General features: G+C 41.4%; 2 protein-coding genes across 2 annotated transcripts; both read left to right on the forward strand.

Annotated features, from left to right (window-relative positions):
• Window positions 1–7,024: 7,024 nt before the first annotated feature.
• Window positions 7,025–11,910, forward strand: LOC105058609 (uncharacterized; the record flags this gene model as incomplete). The annotated part of the gene is given in 7 exon segments (XM_073249117.1): window positions 7,025–7,423; window positions 7,543–7,650; window positions 10,461–10,622; window positions 10,709–10,850; window positions 10,853–10,879; window positions 11,398–11,471; window positions 11,589–11,910. Coding segments are annotated over 7 exon segments (993 nt in total), but the record flags the coding sequence as incomplete, so codon positions are not given.
• Window positions 11,911–15,898: 3,988 nt separating this feature from the next.
• LOC105058610 (SPX domain-containing protein 3) lies at window positions 15,899–18,146 on the forward strand. Its single transcript, XM_010941586.4, has 3 exons — window positions 15,899–16,212; window positions 16,318–16,483; window positions 17,531–18,146. The coding sequence occupies exons 1-3, from the start codon at window positions 15,988–15,990 to the stop codon at window positions 17,899–17,901; spliced, it is 762 nt and encodes a 253-aa protein (XP_010939888.1). The 5' UTR covers window positions 15,899–15,987; the 3' UTR covers window positions 17,902–18,146.

The following is an 18,146-nucleotide window of genomic DNA, read 5'->3' on the forward strand; positions in this document are numbered from 1 at the left end:
ACTCCTTCGCCGACCTTGCTTCCGCTTCCACCCGATCAAGGGAGTCCTTCGCCGACTCCGCCTCTGCCTTGGCTATGTCGGCGTCGGCCTGGGCGATTGACAGATCCTCCTCAGCTTTGGCGAGCTTCTCCAGGCTGACCCGGAGCTGCTCGCGCTCGCCCTCGAGTTCGGTGGCAATGCCGTCACGCTCGCGCCGCAGATGGTGCACGGTCCGACTCTTGCGTTTGACTTCTTTCCGGGCCGACTTTAGCTCGGACCCGAGATGAGAGACCTCGTCCACCAACTTCGCCTCCCGATCGGTCGACTGCTTCAGATGGTCGACCAGCATTGCCCGGTCGGCTTCGACCACCGCCGCCCTGTCTTTCCAAGCTGCCCGGATGTTTCCGAACCTTCGGTACCCGACTTCAAGTTCGGACATGGTGTAGATCAGCTGCCGACATGAGCGTTTCGTCAGGAAAGCAAAATAATGAAAATATTAAGGAAAGAGGAGGCGAAGCGGTACCTACCTCGACCATGGTCGGGTAGAACGACGATAACATCTCGGTCACTTGCCGAGACCTCAGCGCCTCCACGTCGGCTGGGAGGAGGATCCCCTGGCACAGCCTCCTGGCCAGGTTGTGGTCGGTCAGCGCCGACGCCCCTTCGGGGAACTGAGCGCTGGGCGGCACTGTGCGACTCCCCGACCTCTTGTCGTCCGCAGGATCCATCGGGGCTTTCCCCCGATCGGCCACCCCAACCAGCGGATCCGGTAGGGAGGGGATGCTCGAGTTTGACGCGGCACCCCCCGTTGCGGCTGTGGATGCCGTCGGATGATGTTCGGATTCCCGAACGTCGTCCGACGCCACACCCGCCGGCAAAGCCGCCGATGTCCCTTCCGCCGCTTCCTCCGCCTGCCGCTCCTCCGGTTGCATACCGGAGCCTCGAGTGCTATCACCGGCTCCGACTCGTCGGTCGCCGACGCCTCGACGGTCGGCGTCGCTGTGGTGGGCTTCTTCGGCGGACGCGAAGGTCCTGCCCCTGATGCCGGCCTCTTCCTCGCCGCGTACTGTCGGATTTCGACGTCGGTCGGCCTCATCCTCGGAGGTGTCCCTGCGATACCGACAGAAATATTAATATAAGGACAAGAACGAAAGCCGAATGAAAAGACAACCGATGGATCGGGCGATACCTAGACGGGGGACCAAGCTCAGGCCAGCGTCATAGAGGGCTTGTTCGGTAACAAGCTCCCTCTGCTTCGGGACCGACATGTCCTTGAGTCGGTGGAAGTCCTCCCGGTCGTCCGCCTCCACCCGGCTGTTCTCGTTTGCTTCGGTTCGGGGCACACCCCAGTGAGATGGAAAGCCCCAGGGAGAAGAAGATGAGACGAAGAAAAATTGGTTCTTCCACCCGTGGATGGACGATGGAAGACCAGTGATGAAGAAAAGATCCTTCCGGGGGTTGAAGAGCCACCACCCTCGGGCCTTAGGGTGGGGTCGGAGCACAAAAAATGCCCGGAAGAGAGAAATGCGAGGGTTGGTCGGCAGAAGCTGATACAACAGGGCGAAGCTGATTATTAGTCGGACAGAGTTCGATGCTAGTTGCGCCGGACAAAGTCCGTAATAATCCAGCAGATTTCGGACGAACTTCGAAATCGGAAGCCGAAGACCCGCGCGAAGATCTTCGACGTACAGTGCCAATTGACCTGGCGGAGGGTTGTTAACCCGACCGCCGACCCCTGGGGCGGAGAGTTGAAACCGCTCCGGGATGCGATACTGATCCCGAAGTCGATCAACGTTCGGCCCCGAAAGCGAGAAAACCTCAACTTCCGGAGTCGATCGAGGGTCATCGGTCGGATTTCCCGACTGAGCCCCCCGAGATGGATTTCCGGCCATCGCACCAGAGCCGAGGGAAAGGCGAGGCCGAAGAAGAAGAGGAAGAAGAAGAAGAAGAAGAAAGAAGAGAAGATTTAAACAGAAACCACGGCTGAGGGAAAGGATCACGAACCCGAAACGGACCCTTTAGAGAGCAGAAGGGGAGACGACTGTTGGCGACGACGGAGGAACCACTCGGACAGAGTCTCTGCAGCAAATTGTTCAGGGTGGGGCTTCGAGCGCAGGTGGTCCTATATATATAGGGCCGTTCAATGGCCAAGATGACCCCGCACCGATCGAGATTCCCCGGATGGGCGACATGTGGCGGCGTCCGGGCCCTCCTTTTGGCCCGATGGTCCGGCGCGCCCATCCCGGGAAGGCCGCACCGCCCTCATTTAATATGGAGGACGCCGGCCCCAACCACCTCAGACACGTGGCAAGAGGGCCGCGGTTCCGAATTTAATCGTCCACGGCGATTCGCGTTCCCGATGGGACGCCTGACAGCGCCCCACGCTCCCAGGACCGACGCTTGGCGGCGGTTTGCGTTCCCCAAAAGGCGCCGGACACCCGACCACCTGACACCAAATCGTCCGGCACTCGATTGCCTGACACCAAATCGTCCGGCACTCGATCACCGACATAACACCTGACACCGACAGGACGAGACGTCTGACACCGACGTAACACCTAACGCCAGCGAATCGCTCGGCATTTATGAGACACCTGACGTCGTATCAACTCGCGGTACGGTCGGAATTTGGCCTGCGACGAATCCATTCCTTTTCGCCCGGCGTTGCTGTCCAAACGGAGGCATCGGCCAGCGCACCGTCCGACTCAGGAGTGGAGGGGGGCAACTGTTGGGGGATACCGACCGACCCCGCTCACGACGGCTTATGATTGGACATAGCCGACCAATCGACCGACCGACCGATCGACCGACCGACCAACCGACCGACCGATCGACCGACGGACCGATCGACCGATCGATCGACCGACGGACCGATCGACCGATCGATCGACCGACGGACCGACCGACCAGACGCCATCACCGGCCGATTAACGACCTTTTACCGACTGAGGATATATCGGTCGGGCAGACCTTTCCCACTCTCCCGACCGACTGAATCGGGAAGTCCGATGGCCGACTCTCACAACATGCCCGGCTGATTATCAGAGGGGCCCGAATCTTCGCCTGACGCCACACAAATGGCCACCGACCTAGGGTCGGTCGACTCCTTCGATCACCGTACAGCTGCCAGAGACTGTCAGCCCTGACAGTGATATGCGGCACTGCCACCTAAGGGCATTATCCCACCTAGGGCATTGTCAACCCTAGTGATTTGACAACCCCACGGCGATGTGACACTTTCACGGTGACTCTGATAGTCTACAGTGAGTTGACAATTCCTCAATTGTCCGCGCCATTAATGACGGCGCCATACCACGCTCCACTATATATACCGGGGAAGGCAACAGTGCAAGGGGCGGAAAAAAACAACAGGCTTGCTCTCTCCCTCTCTCTCTCTCTCTCGATTGAGCTCTCTGTCTTCATTTCACTGTTGCCCAGTCACCTCTCTGACTTGACCGTCGGAGGGTTCCCGCCGGAGCCGCCTCCGGTCAGCGTGACTTCTCTTTTTGCAGGTGCTCGTTCCCGGCGACCAGACGACGAGGGGATTGGCCGCAACAGTAAAATTAAATATAAGAATTGGTGCATTTTGCGGTTCCATTTGCCCAGTAGAAAAAATTTGTGTTGCTTGTATTTCGAATATAGACATCTCTGTAATTCCAAATTTTTTCCGGCAAAATGTGGGCAGAACATGCTGACTCAATTTTTCTAAGCTCTTATCAAAATTTTTGATATATAATATTTATCCGACCTAATATATATATATATATATATATATATATATATATATATATATATATATATATATATATATATATTATGATGTAAATAGAATATGTTTAGTTTCACATCAATTATGAGTCAAGAGAAAGTATGATTTATATGAACTAAAATCTTTTCTTCTCTGTAAGATGTTTTTTAAAAGATAAAATCATGAAGTTCCGTACGACAGCGTCATAGATCAAAACAGACAATATCTCATGCATACGGACGTGAAGATATTAGTCAACCATCCGAACTATTCGATCTTTTGACTCATGATCACAAAATTAATATTATTATTATTATTATTATATTTTTATTTTAAATTTGAAAAAATAAAAGTATTAGTTTCATCATTGATCTCATTTTTAAACTAATATATGCAAGGAAATGAAAGGTGTACTATGCTTATTTTCTTGTTATATTCTGCATAAATATACTATTTTTGTGTTTCACATAGCTGTAGAAAATAGTGATGTACATGATCTAATCAGGCCGGATCCTTTCGCTGAGCGGGTTGGTCTAGCTTACACCAATCCATGCCAACTCGTTCCGATCAAATAGGTTGGGCCGGGTGTTACTAAAACTATGTTAGGTAGGACTCAAGCTCTAGTTTTGATTTGTGATTAGGTCAGACATACAGATCCCAAAACCTATATCTTTTATGCTGATCAAACAACTGCACTCGCTTGAATTACTCTCTGATGCGTTTGTTCATAAAACCATTGGGAGATTTTTTTTTACTGATTAGTTTTGGTGGGGGAGAAATTATACCTACACCATATACACTACATCAGCAATGCACCACAAAAACAATATTAGATGAGGTAAGAGGGTGACAATCCAGAGTCAAGCTACATAATGAATGGAGCCTACAAAAAGAAATCTAATTGATATGGTGCACCATTGATGTAGTGCACCTATTATAGAGTATAATTTCTCTGGTGAGGTGGGAGTGGGTTGGGGATGCTAGTTAATTTTCATAACACCTGCTTATCTAATATGAAGTGGAAATTGTTTCCATGAAGAGAGAGAGACATGGAAAGAATTTGCTAATATATCTACTCCTTGAAAAATACAAATTAAATTCAGTTTGTAGCGTGGATTTATGTTTTCTAATTTTTTTGGGGTATCTTCTAGCAGTGTGGTTGGTGGAAACGAAATATTTGGGAATAGTATTGTTTTGTTTCCTTTGGTTTTGTTTTATTTTATTTTATGAACTTTTATTTGAGAATATCTGGTTATTAATTGCCATCATAGTGGTCAAAAGATAGCGGGAAGAAATTATAATCGTGCTGATGATTGAGAGGATTGAAAGAGACATGCAAGTATCTATGCTCTACATTGGTCTGCCGCTGAAATCCACCATTCAAATAAGACATTAAGATGAGTTGCATTAGGATCTAGATCAGTACATTTGGAGGTGTAAACGGCTGGAATCAGGTGTGTTTGTGCCGGGGTATTAATTAAATTAGCTGACTGAGAGCCACTCATATCGCTCATGACGTAATGACGTAGACCAATGGAGAGTTGCACGTTTCACGCATGAATTAAGCTAAAATTTTACCCAATAGTTTGGCTAAGGAAGTTTAGACTATAGAGAAGGCCACACCATGACATTGTCCTTGTTTGGCACGACCATAAGAATTTTGTGTTAATCACGGATCATAACATGGAAATTGAGGGAAATCTATCTTCTTTATAATTATTAATGATGCAACGAAAGCTATGTTGCATATCTAGAAAATTTGGCACTCTTTCACAAGTTTCCATGAGAAAATCTCACATAATTGTTCACTCATGCGTCCAAACCATACGAACAATGTTGGTAATTGGTAAATAATGTGATTGGGCTTGCAAAAAATTAGTAGGGTTTGAACCAGAAGCATGCAGCATGGATGCATGGTTTATAAAAGAAGTGAACATGAGATATTCCTTTCCTATATCCTACTCCTTTGTTGCAGGCTTTGCTAGGGCAACCCTAGCCTCTGGAGTAGAAGCTTGGAAGTCTGTTGACTCCGCAGCAGCATCTCTATTGCTTCTTTGTCGATGGTGAAGCTTATTTAATAATTTAAAGTATAGCGGATGCGAGGACGTGTGTTCTATCTCTTCTTGCGAGCTTGCGATAAGCCATGTGGTGACATAAATATAGCGTAAATACGACGGAGAGGAACATGGGAATGAGTAATAAAATGATTATTATATAAAATAGAGCGAGATTGCAATAGATTCAAAAGTAGATGCGTGTGCGTGCGTGTATATATATATATGCAACAATAACATAAAAAAGTAGGGAGTTAATGATTCCTACATGATTAATCGAACCATGCATCCACATAAGCCACAAGTGGTTCTTGTCTTGCATTCTATTTAGCAGAAAAATTTCTTGTGTTTCAAATTTCAATTGCATATTTTAAAATGCCTTTGCAGCTTAATCTAATATGACTTTTGGTTTGCCGACAATGATGATGGAGGATTTTTTTTTCTATTGATCTCAATTTTTTTGGTTCACGATGCATCTAAAAATTTCTTTATATCATGATGTTTAATTGTCGCATGCTCTAATATCTTTTTTACTTATATGACAAGCATAAAATTTTATATAAGAGATAAGTTGTAATAAGATGAAAAAAAATAAAAACTAATTTTCATACTTGCGAAACATGATGGATCACCACATGGTTGATACATTCATTACCGCAATTGGAGTAACTTGAATTTGCTTATGTTTAAAGATATATAGACTATGATCCAAAAAAATAAATTTATAGGCTATGAGCTTTTTTATATATTTTATTATATTTATATAATTGATGCTATTTTTTTTTGCATCAACTTGCTGCATACTTTAGAATATATCAAAATATAAAAATTTATTTCTATATATTTTTTATTATAGCATTGGCCATTTAATAGTTGGACTTGAATTTAAATGATTGATGATTGATTTAAAAATTATTATTTTTTAATAAATTAATATAAAACTATTTTTATATATAATATTATAAAATAATCCTCAATTAGAGAGGTGATAGGAAAAATTATTGATTAGATCCATCCCACTATGTATATTTTGAACCATCTAAAATCAATATATCAGTAGAAAAAAATAAATTTTTTTTTATTGAAAATAGAAAAAGCTAGCTAATCATAATTAATCATGAATTATTTTTTATTTATAATTTTTAATCAAATTAAGATAATAATAATTTTTTTAATAATGAATGATGTGTTGATATTTTATTAGATGGTGATACACGTGGCAGAACGGTTTAACTAATAATTTATCTTTACCCAAAGGCCGGTAGTCTCGCTCTCACTCCCCTTTCTCCTGGCCATTTCGTCGAACAGATACGGCGGTCGCGATTCTCTATCTATCAGGTATGTTGCGATCCGTGGCGGTCGTCGTCTACTTACCCACTTCGTTTCCCCGGGCCGCTCCGCCGCGGCGCCGGCCTTTCGCCGCCTCTCAACGCCGGCCTCTCCTCAGCCGAATCAGCCTCATACCTCCTCCGAACAGCCGCAAGGAGAACACCCAAATCCAACACCAGGGGCATCGGCGTCGTCGAGAGCCACGGGAGAGGATGGCGAGCCCCACCCACGGAGGGGCGGCGCCAGACCACGAGCAAGAGCGGACTATGAGGAGGAGCAGGCCCGGGTCCTCCGCGCTGCCCTTCCTCACGTGGTATGCCTCTGATCCACCCGTCTTCAGCTATACGTAGCTTCGTTTTATCTTTGTGCAGTGTTTTCTTCGGTTTATTGTACGATTGGATTGTGTTACTTTTTGGGAGATTTTGTGGACAGGTGAGGTTTGGATGGAGCGAATCCGCGATGATTGCTGGGGCAAGGGATGTGGGCATCTCCCCTTCTATTGTCGGTTCTTTTCCTCGTAAAGAAGCGGCTCTTGTGGAGGTGAGAAGAACTTCGTTTGTTTCTTTGATTTTAGCACGGTATTAGCTTAATTGAACTCTTTTGTCATGGATTTAATAGCAAAATAAATGCGAGTTTTGCTTTTGGAATTGTAATGCAACTATGATGCAATTAGATTTGGTTAATTGGAACTGGAGTGTGGAAGCATGCGTTTGTTGTGGGGATCTAATTGGCATTGCGTTTATGTCATGCCAAGTCGTGACGAATTGGCGGAACATTTAAAATGCATTTAGATAATATTCTGTGTTATGAGGCCATCTTCAGCTCAGCAGCAACTAGGATATTGTGGTGTTGAATGACATGGGTTTATCAAACTAAAAGTAATATATCTTTTGCTTGTTGAACGCTCATGTTTGTTAAATATAGTCTATGCTTTTACTGGGTTATCTTAGTTTCCTGTATCGTGAATACCCCTTCTCCTTTTTTGTGTCTTGATCTTCCTTTTATTCCTTGTTAAGGAAAGTTCTTTTTTCCCCCCTATTTGGCTCAATTTTATTTGATTGAATTCTTATGTAACTGTTAAACAATGAATCTTGCTCACCAAAAACTTCCATTATATGCTTAGAAATACTTTTGGAAGTTGCAGAGTCCAAGGAGACATATTTTCTTTTGTTATAATCTTGCTAAAACTACTATTTATGGCGGGGAGAAACATTTCTAGGTACATATGTTTAAATGAACGATGAAAGCAAGTCTTATAGAGGTTGATAGAGGGAGAACATGGTGAATATGGATTTTAGAGACGTTCAAATTCTCTTTTTCTGACTCATCTGCAAATGTTTCTTTTTATTGGGGAGGGGGCTTATAAGGCTATATTTCGTTATTGATGCAATTTTTAATTTTGCTTACTTAGATGCCTTGTCCAAAAGAGAATATAGTCAGGAACTTTATAATAAAATTTTGTGGATGTTGATGTGTGTAGTGGATTAGATTAGTGAAGGAATATTGGTCATCTGTCTATTAAGTATATCTTTTTGACAAATTTCAAGAGTGGTGTCATCAAATTCAGTGCAGCATTCCTAGCAGATGAGCAGTCATGCTGACAATGCTACATTAATGATTTCCTATGAGCGTTTTTGGTGGGTATGCGTGGAACTTGTGTGTCTAGCAATGCCAATCATATATCTCCTCACAATGGACTTTTCAAGGCAGTTGTTTCTGATGCTATTTTCTTGGACTGTTGTAAGGAAGAAGAAAATAATCCAAACGATTTCAGTTGGCTTCATCAGATAGTATGGTTAGTTACCAAGAAGAAGGCTTATGGTTTTTAAGGAAAAGATATTGCAAGGGGATGTACTGATGTGATTGAAGGTATATATGGAGAACTGGTTATTGCTTTTGTGTGAAGTGTTTAGAATTGTGTGTATTTGGCCTTTAGTTATTGGAGGTTTTCAAGGGTTAGAGGTATGAAGCCTTACAATTGTTTTAACTTGTTAAAGCTGAATTAAGCAGCATTCTCTTGGATGAAACCCTGGATGCTTACCTACTGTGGAAGCATTGCTGCTTGATTAATAGTTACGGATGCTAAAATATATTAATAAAAAAAAAAAAAAAAAAAAAAAAAATTGTTGATGTTTATTTTTTTTTTTTTTTTTTTTTTTTTTTTTTTTTTTTTTTTATTTTGGATTGTGTTGAGGTGCTTCTGAAGTTTTTCTTGACTGGGTCACGGCAATAAGATGAAAAATGGACATGCAAAGCAGTAAGAAACATGCTACACAACCATATCATATGAAGATAGTTTCATGTAGACAAACATGAATAAGCTGCATGACCTTATGAAAGATAATGCAGATGCCAATATCTTGGTGGGCTCACAACAACTGTGAAGCATGTGTTAGAAACATGCTCATACATGGAGCACTTGATAGGGACAAAGTCAGGTAAACCAGTTGAAATTGTTTAATTTTGTGTAATGAGAATCAGCAAATGCCCTGGTAAAGAGGGATTGGTTGTATTTGAAAGATTGCTGATGGAACTGCACCGGATTGGTTAAAAAGACTTCAAATCCATTGCTATGTAAGGACATTTGGATAACAAGACTTTCAAAAAATTGATGCAAGTGAATGATGTAAACTCCAATGATGATGCCTTCAGATTTGCAGATCCCTCTAATTGATGGTTTGCTAACTAAAGACAGTTCAAAATCACTACTTTTCTCTAGTCCAATTTTTATAAGTTTCACCTCTAGTGTGCATTAATTTCTGAATGATTTGATTGATTGTCCTGTCTTAAAGGCTACTTTCACTTTAACTAACTATTGTAACTAAGATTCAAGAGTCTGAGCTCAGGTTCTCTTTGGATGCCTATAATCTGAAGCATCCCTCAGCAAGCAAAGTAAATTTAAGCAGGGATGTGTATTGCCTACAAAAAGTGGTGCAATTTTTGCATCAATTGACATATCTTTACTAGTTTTGCTCCCTCCCCGAGGGGCTGAAACACAAGCATGAATACCTTTTGGTGTGTGTTTGAGAAGGAAAAGAGCATTAGGCATTGACTCTATAAATAGTTTATTATATAATGACACATGCATGCTGTCAAAAGAATCATTTAATTATAGAGGACTTTTAGTTTATTGTTTTGTACCATTCTTGGTTCATGGTGCAGACAGTGTGTTGGGGAGCTACCCTCACCGATGTGTTCTGCATGATAGGAGAATTTTCATGATGCAACTTAAAGACATGTTTCGCAACTTTTCAAGCATGTCCTTATATGTTTTTTATATGATGGTTCATTTTTGTTTTAGTTTGATGTCTCTTTGTTTTTTCCTCTCTCATTTTTTGCTATCCATGTAGTTTTTCATGGATGACTGCCTTCAAAGACTTATTGATAGAATTGATTCTGGAGAGGAGCTGAAGGATTTAATACTTAGTGACCGCCTTTCAAAGCTTATCCGCATCCGGTTAGAGATGCAAGCACCTTATATATCAAAATGGCCTCAAGCACTGAGCATCCAGGCATAAGTGTTTGCATTTTTCTGTGGGTTACAGCTGTGTCAATTGTAAAGATTAGTTTTAAAGCTACTTACATTGCTGTGTGACAGGCGCAACCAATGAACCTCCCGACAAGTTTTAAGCAGCGGGCATTACTGGTTGATGAGATATGGCATGCTGCTGGGGACACGGGCTCTGATATGGACTGGTATGTGAAGCGAACGGTACTTGGAGGTATATACTCGACATCTGAGGTTATATGTTGACCGATCATTCCCCAGGTTTGTTCTTTCTTTAACTTGTTTGATTGTCCCTTTTCTGCTCTGAGCTTTACTTTGTGCATAAAATTTATGTATTTAATTGATATCTATGAACGATTTCATAAAATTCTTTTTGTTTTTTTGTTACATTTCACTAGAAACATGCACATTGATTGTGACACCAGCACCCATAGCATTAGCTAGTGTGCTTCATGGCTACTCATTTGATTGTCTTCTTCTCCTCTTCCCTTTCTATGATAATCTCCATCCGAGCCAGATATGTGAAATATGATTTTTTTTTTTTTTTTTTGTGGGTACATATATGAAATATGGTTCTGTTAACATTTATTATCTATTTGGTAGCTGCTAGATTCCCTGTTCATGTTGTTTCTCTTGCTTTGAGTGGCTTACTCCATTTATCTTTGGAGCCCTCGGTGACATTTTCTTTTTAGGAAAAAACAATAAAACTGGAAAGTTCTGTTAATCTTTGACCCTCATATGGATGCCATCTGTACCGGGATGGTGTGTTGTTGTGATAGATTTTCGTGATACATGGAAGTTCTTGGACCACCGGATTAAAGATGCTTTTGATCTTCAGAAGACTGTGCAAGAGGTATCATTCATCATTCCAACGTTACTATGTTCCGTTTCTCCTATTTGCATAGTATTTTCTTGCATCCAAGGATTGGCTCAGGTATTTGCTAATACCATGAAGCAATTGCTTTCTTAGGCTGCTTATTTAGCTGAGGCAGTTGCGGCAGGCATGGGAAACTCAGTGCAGGGAGTCATGAGGAGGCTGTTCCAGGGTTAAAAGGTGCTAAATCACGTATTGTAAATTCTATTAGCAATGCTTTGGGTTCGCATTGCTTTAGTTCGTCCTGTTTATCGAGGTATCGATATTGGTTTTTCATTGCTTTAGTCTGTCCTCTTTGTTAAATAAAGAATTTTCGAGCACTCGGATACTGAAAATTTGTAAATTTTCATGTGATGCATTTGAGTGGTTTCTGAAAGTAGGCAAAACAATGATGAACATAAACGGTAGTCTGCTTGTACACTTGCAGGATTTGGGTGCAGCTGGTTTGATATATTTGTTGGTAGCACCAGTCGAATGGTATTGAGACCTGAAAAGCACAATTAAGATACAAATTAGTCCTGGGTTTGCTCCACAGGAGGAGGGCGCCATTATGGAACAAATGCTATTGATGCACACAGACACATGGAAAAGAATCTAAACTGATGTCTATTATACTTCAGTTGCTGGCAAAGATGAATTGGGGCCATGCCCAAATGACTGGTGCATCCTTGACCTCACTATCCCGAACCTTAGAAAAAACCTATCCGTTTTAGTCACAGATATTCGAATTCTACTTCATTGCAGAAGGGAGGGCCCATTCTGACCGTCTAATGGGTTTAGAGAAATAAAATTAGGCCGTATCCGTTTGGGCACTCGCCGTCGTCTATTTCTTCTTGAAGGGACGAATGCCCTTGTTGTCTTGTTATTATTAGATTAAATTAAATTCTAGTAGATAACCTCGCCGCCTCTTACCATACCATAAAACCATCAAACTTCCATCAATTTATGACAGATTAAGGCATAGCTTTGATGAAATTTCGGCGCACGAAGAGGTGGTCGAGTCTTTTTCTCAGACGCGAGCTAACACTTGTCCCACAGCAGAACTGTTGCCTGCCTGGTTTTGGGTTGTCGTCTCAGAAGAACATCAACAAACGTTGTAAGCGCTACTGCAGAAAGTTTGATCTCAGTTTTGAAAAGTTCATGAAAGCCAATTAGAAGCTGCCAAGTTACTTTCTTTCATTACATGAAGCAGAGCATAATACCTGCAGTTTAACATAGTTTCTCCGGTCCGAGAGTCCTAGGCCTTTTCTTTTCATTTTTCTCGTCTCAAGAATTGAGAGAGGAAGAGGAATTGAAGGGAAATTGAGTGAGAAATGAGGCTAACAGCGCCATCAATGGTCGCGAGTGCCACAACCTCAGGTCTCTACTCTCCGGTGACGAGGGATTTGTTCGTATTATATCTGCTTCGTCTGTTCTTTTGTGGATAAAAATTTATCGAAAAATTCATATTTTTCTACATAAATATTTTTTAGACAATATTTAAATAAAAAAATAATTTATTCATATTTTTTTATGCATTGAAAAATAGCTTCAAAATTTTTTACCTATATTTTTTTGCATTATTACTATCTCCGATAAGTCACTAAAATTTATCCATATTTGTTATAATATCTTTTTTACTTTTTAGATACGGAGAAAGTAGATGATTCAATTATCGGGCATTGAATAACGAAAGCATTAAAAATGAGAATGGAGTATTTTAGAGACCCATTTTAATGGTTGATCAAAAAATGATTTAGCCATTTTTTAGGTGAATAAGATTTTTTTTTATTTTATGAATAAAAGCTATTCATGAAAAATAACTTATTCATCTTAAAAAATATGAAAACATGAATAAGTTGGTCATTAAAAAAATCAATTAACTCTTCTTTGATATTTATCTAAGATGTTGATTTTCTTCGATCTCTTTTTAGAAAATCATGCTTATTTAGTGGCTTTACCTTCTATCGTTCTTGTTCCACAACGGACAAAAATCCTCATAAGCTTTCCCATTCGACAAGCAATTTCTTCCCCAACAGGAATATTCGTCTCGACTCGACGGGCTAATCGAAGCGGTTCGACTCCAAATTCTTTTAATAAATCCGGTGACCAGGTTAAATTAGTCTAGATTCGGGTTAGATCCTAGTAAGATCCGAATCTAACTCTTGTTGCAGCGTGATGAGCGCTCCTTCTATTTGGTCACGGAGACTAGACTGTCAGAGCTAAACCATCATCAACGACAAGGTATCCGAGCTTATTGGAGAAGTCGTTATCTCGCAATACATCAATGCACCCAACTTACTCTGTATGGCACGCTAGAGAGCAGACCACCGTGACTGAAGAAAAAATTGGTGTCTCTAGAGGTAGGTAGTGGAACATAAACATCAACCTTATCTTTTATCTTTGATAAACGAAGGATAATCCTAGATAACCATCAACAAATAAAGTGCACAACCTCCACCAGCCAACAATGTAAAGATTGATGCTTTAGATTTGTTTGGTCTCATAGACGGGAACCAATCTACGCGACTTGTTATCATGACTCATCGGCTTCATTATTTTTATTCAAATTGTGTTTTTCTTATTTATGAGACAAGGATGGGAGGAGCCCATGCAGCATGGAAGGTATCCAAGAGCATCAAAGAATATAACGCTGGGCACATTGTGGTTAATCTATTACGAATAACATGGATTTCTCCTTGATAAATCCAATCAAGAAAAGGGAGAAGCTAGCAGGAAAAACAACAAAAAAACATTGCACTATGAACCCATAGCATATTGTTGCAGACACGGGCATCCCCTCCGAGAATAAACTAAACTCCGTAGTAAATAATGGATTATAAACCACCAAGGAGGGTCGTTTCAAAGGATATCCGTTGTAGCACAAACCCAGATCCTGTCCACGTATTACGCAGCCTTGAAAGAGACGCAAATCACCTTCTATTTTCCTAAACTTCTCTCCCTTCCTTTTCTCTAGAAAGCAATGAACAGATCAGCGACCTTATGACTTTGGGAATCCTTCACCAGTCGATCAGAAGATTCCTTGGAATCATCCTATCTTGCCCACCACCGGCTTTACCCCATAAAATAATAAAGATATTTAAAGCAAGGAAAAGTCGTTGGATACCGCTCGAGGACAGGGAATATGCTTATATCCTGCGGAATGGTTTACATTTAGGTCCCCTTCCATGGACTCTTTTCTTTATTTTATTTCCCAACTTCCTCTCTGATTGTTTTAAGTAACGGACATCACGATTATAACGGCTACTGTACACCCATGGAGATTTAAATATCAGCTTTTATTTAACCAATTATTTGATTTTTTTTTTTTTTGACTATTCATATTAATAATACAAAAAATTTTGAATTCAGCTCAACTACCGGAACACAAACTCTTGCTCAGCGGACTCCAAGTGCGTTCACTATTCCCGCATCAATAGCCTACCTTTAGTAATTACGTATACAAAGACACTACTTAAAAGTGTTTGGTTCATGTGAAAGAATGATTCCCTTGTCTCACAACCTCAACCATCGGATCATATAATGGCTGCTTCAAGATCTGTACAGACAGATTGAAAAAGAGACTGAGCACTGTGAGATTTATGTAGAATATAACCCAATGGTTGGTGTCGCAAAAGAGGATAAATTATTTTTTTCATACGAAAAAATACAATCCGGACTGCTACTTAAAAACAATTTCCGCAATCTTTTCATGGGTCTATGGGAGAAAATAATAGGGGAGAACCAATCAAAAGTTGCAGCAAGTTATATGAAAGCAAATCTTTATTGCAAAAAAAAGGGATAATGCCATCCTGGTTGCTTTTTACATGGATTGCATCGCACTAATTATTTGATTAAAGTAATTGAGGTGTCGATCAAAAGCTGGTGTGTATAATACACTTTGATTTGTCAAACAAAGCCATCACTTTACTATTATTTATTAATTTTGGTCCTTTTTTTATTGGAATACCATTTTTCAATATGATCAGCTGATATGAGACATAAAAACAGCAACCAGTTTCTTGCACCCCATACGATACAAGCCTATTGGTGTCATTCAGAGTCGGTGCCATTCATGAGAGATTATGGCATGGTGTGGCAATTCTCTCAAGGCCATATGGCATGCTATAAGTGAACGGACGGCTTTAGTGGAATGTGGTCGGGCCTCATCCCATCTTCCTCAAGAAAAGAAAAGAAAAATCCAGTCAAAAGCAACATTAAAACCGGGATCCGTTAAAATTAATAGGATAACGGCACCAATTAAAACTTTGCCGTCCGTCACTCTTACACACACACTCTCTCTCCCCCCACCCTTCCCAACACGCTTGGCATATGCCCTCAAATATTCCCCTTCTCCTGACCTCATCCAACCTCCCCCTCTCCCTACTCTTCCAACGCTCTCTCTCCCCACCCCTCTTCCTCTTATAATAAACAAGCCCTCAAGCCCTCAAGCCCTCAACCAACATAGCCATCTTCATGTAAGATAGAAGTGGAAAGGAAAAAAAAAAACAGAGTGATGAAGTTTGGGAAGAGGCTAAAACAGCAAATAGAGGAGACCCTTCCAGAGTGGAGGGACAAGTTCTTGTCATATAAGGATCTCAAGCAGCTGGTCCGCCTCATCTCCACCACCAACCCATCTCCCAACGCCGAGGCTGAGTTCATAGATCTTCTCAATGCCGAGATCGATAAGTTCAACACCTTTTTCGTCGAGCAGGAGGAGGACTTCATCATCCACCAAAAGGTGGGGGGCATCTAGTCGCAATTTTATCTCATATACGTAAATAGAAAGATGTATATATGCAAGTTGTTATAATTGATGTCTTGTATGTTGGTTGTATGGAATCAGGAGTTGCGGGAGAGGATTAAAACGGTGATCGAGACGTTCGGGCCGGGCGGGAGCCAGCCATCGGAGGCGGAGTATGCGGCGGAGATGGGGAGGATAAGGAAAGACATTGTTAATTTCCATGGCGAAATGGTTCTACTGGAGAACTACAGCAATATCAATTACACAGGTCCTTATGATTCTTTTCTACCCCCTAGCATTATTAGTGTCTCATCTCCATCAATCATTTGCTGAGGATTGAGTTGAGGATGGATCTTTGTGCAATGGCAAGGTTGCTTCATTTTGCATGAGTTTAAAATATGAAAATAGTCTTTTACATGCGAGAATAAACTGTATACATCTAATCCTCTTCAGATCACAATGGTCAGTGAGACACCTTTTAGTTTGTTGACGATAGATTTGTGACTTTTCTATTTTACCCTCTTTTGGACAGAGGTTGTATTTTTCACATGAAAAGATGGTGCATTTTTTTTCGCATATTTTTCTCGCACGAAAAGAAGGTGCATCTTTTTTTTTCGCACACAGCACCATTGGATTGTATGATGCTTATTTTGAGAGTTATGCAGAGCATCATCCAACGGTCCATGTTGCAAAAAAAAAAGATAATTATTCTTTCATGCAAAGATACAACTCAAACCCCTTTCTTTGCCTTTCCTTCTTGATCCAATGAAGAGACTAACACATAATTTAAATTGAAGTGTCACAAGCTTTGAAGATGGTGCACCTTTTTTTTTTCGCGCGCATAATTTGAATTGAAGTGTCACGAGCTTTGAAGATAGTGCATCTTTTTTTTTTCACGCACAAACAATAGTTACTTTGAGAGCTATGCAGAGTATCATCCAACGGTCTATGTTACGAAAGAAGATCAATCATCTTTAATGCTAAAGACACAATCCAAATCCCTCTCTCTTGCCCTTTGCCTTCTTAATCGAATGAAGAGACTAACACATAATTTGAATTGAATTGAAGTGTCACAAGTTTTCTAACCTCTATTCAGTTCAATTTCTATGAGTGCAAACAACTAGCATCCTTGCATAACTATTTGTTAATCAATATTGAATTAGAATTCATTCACAAGAAAACCCTATATATATCTATGCATGTATGTATATAAAAGTTTTCTTCTTGAAAGAATTTTTGTCATCTTATATGATGGAATGAAGGCCCCAAAATCTCTGAGGAGAAAGGAGGAGGTTTGAAGATTTTAGTGTTGCAGGGCTGGCGAAGATACTGAAGAAATATGACAAGCGGACGGGAGGACTACTGAGATTGCCATTCATCGAGAAGGTTTTGAAGCAGCCCTTCTTCACGACCGATCTCATCTCCCAACTGGTCAAGGAATGCGAGAACACGATGGATGCCGTGTTTCCAGTAGTAGCTCAAGAGCAGGCCGAGCGAGGGGAGAGGGAGGCATTGATGGCAGCAGAGCAGAGTATTTTCAGGAACACAGTAGCTGCTCTTGTGACCATGAAGGAATTGAGGAAGGGAAGCTCCACTTATGGTCACTTCTCTCTGCCTCCTTTGAGTTTGCCTGATGCTGATCTCTTGCAGTCTTTCCAGCTTCCCTCTCCCATTCCCATACAATAGTTCAGTAAAGAACATCCTCTTTGATGATATCCATGTTAGATGAACTTTTATATAATATGCTTTCATTTTTATTCCTGCTATGATGAAGTGGTTGTAAAAATTCAAACAAAGTGCAAAAAGGGAACTAAGCATATATAAGAAAGGGACATGCAGTTTAGAGTTGCTTGCTTGTTTTGTACGGAAACTATCCCCTGTTACAAGGAATGGATGGCAATAAGCAAATGGTTTAATCTGACTTATACTTA

This window comes from Elaeis guineensis, chromosome 15, assembly GCF_000442705.2.
Source record: "Elaeis guineensis isolate ETL-2024a chromosome 15, EG11, whole genome shotgun sequence".
NCBI classification, from domain to species: domain Eukaryota; kingdom Viridiplantae; phylum Streptophyta; class Magnoliopsida; order Arecales; family Arecaceae; genus Elaeis; species Elaeis guineensis.

Excerpts from the sequence above, each read along its gene's own strand:
- LOC105058610 (XM_010941586.4), top strand. The coding sequence starts at position 15,988 with ATGAAGTTTGGGAAGAGGCTAAAACAGCAAATAGAGGAGACCCTTCCA. Across the intron at positions 16,213-16,317 it reads ACTTCATCATCCACCAAAAG|GAGTTGCGGGAGAGGATTAA; the intron begins GTGGGGGGCATC and ends GTATGGAATCAG. Across the intron at positions 16,484-17,530 it reads CAGCAATATCAATTACACAG|GGCTGGCGAAGATACTGAAG; the intron begins GTCCTTATGATT and ends TTAGTGTTGCAG.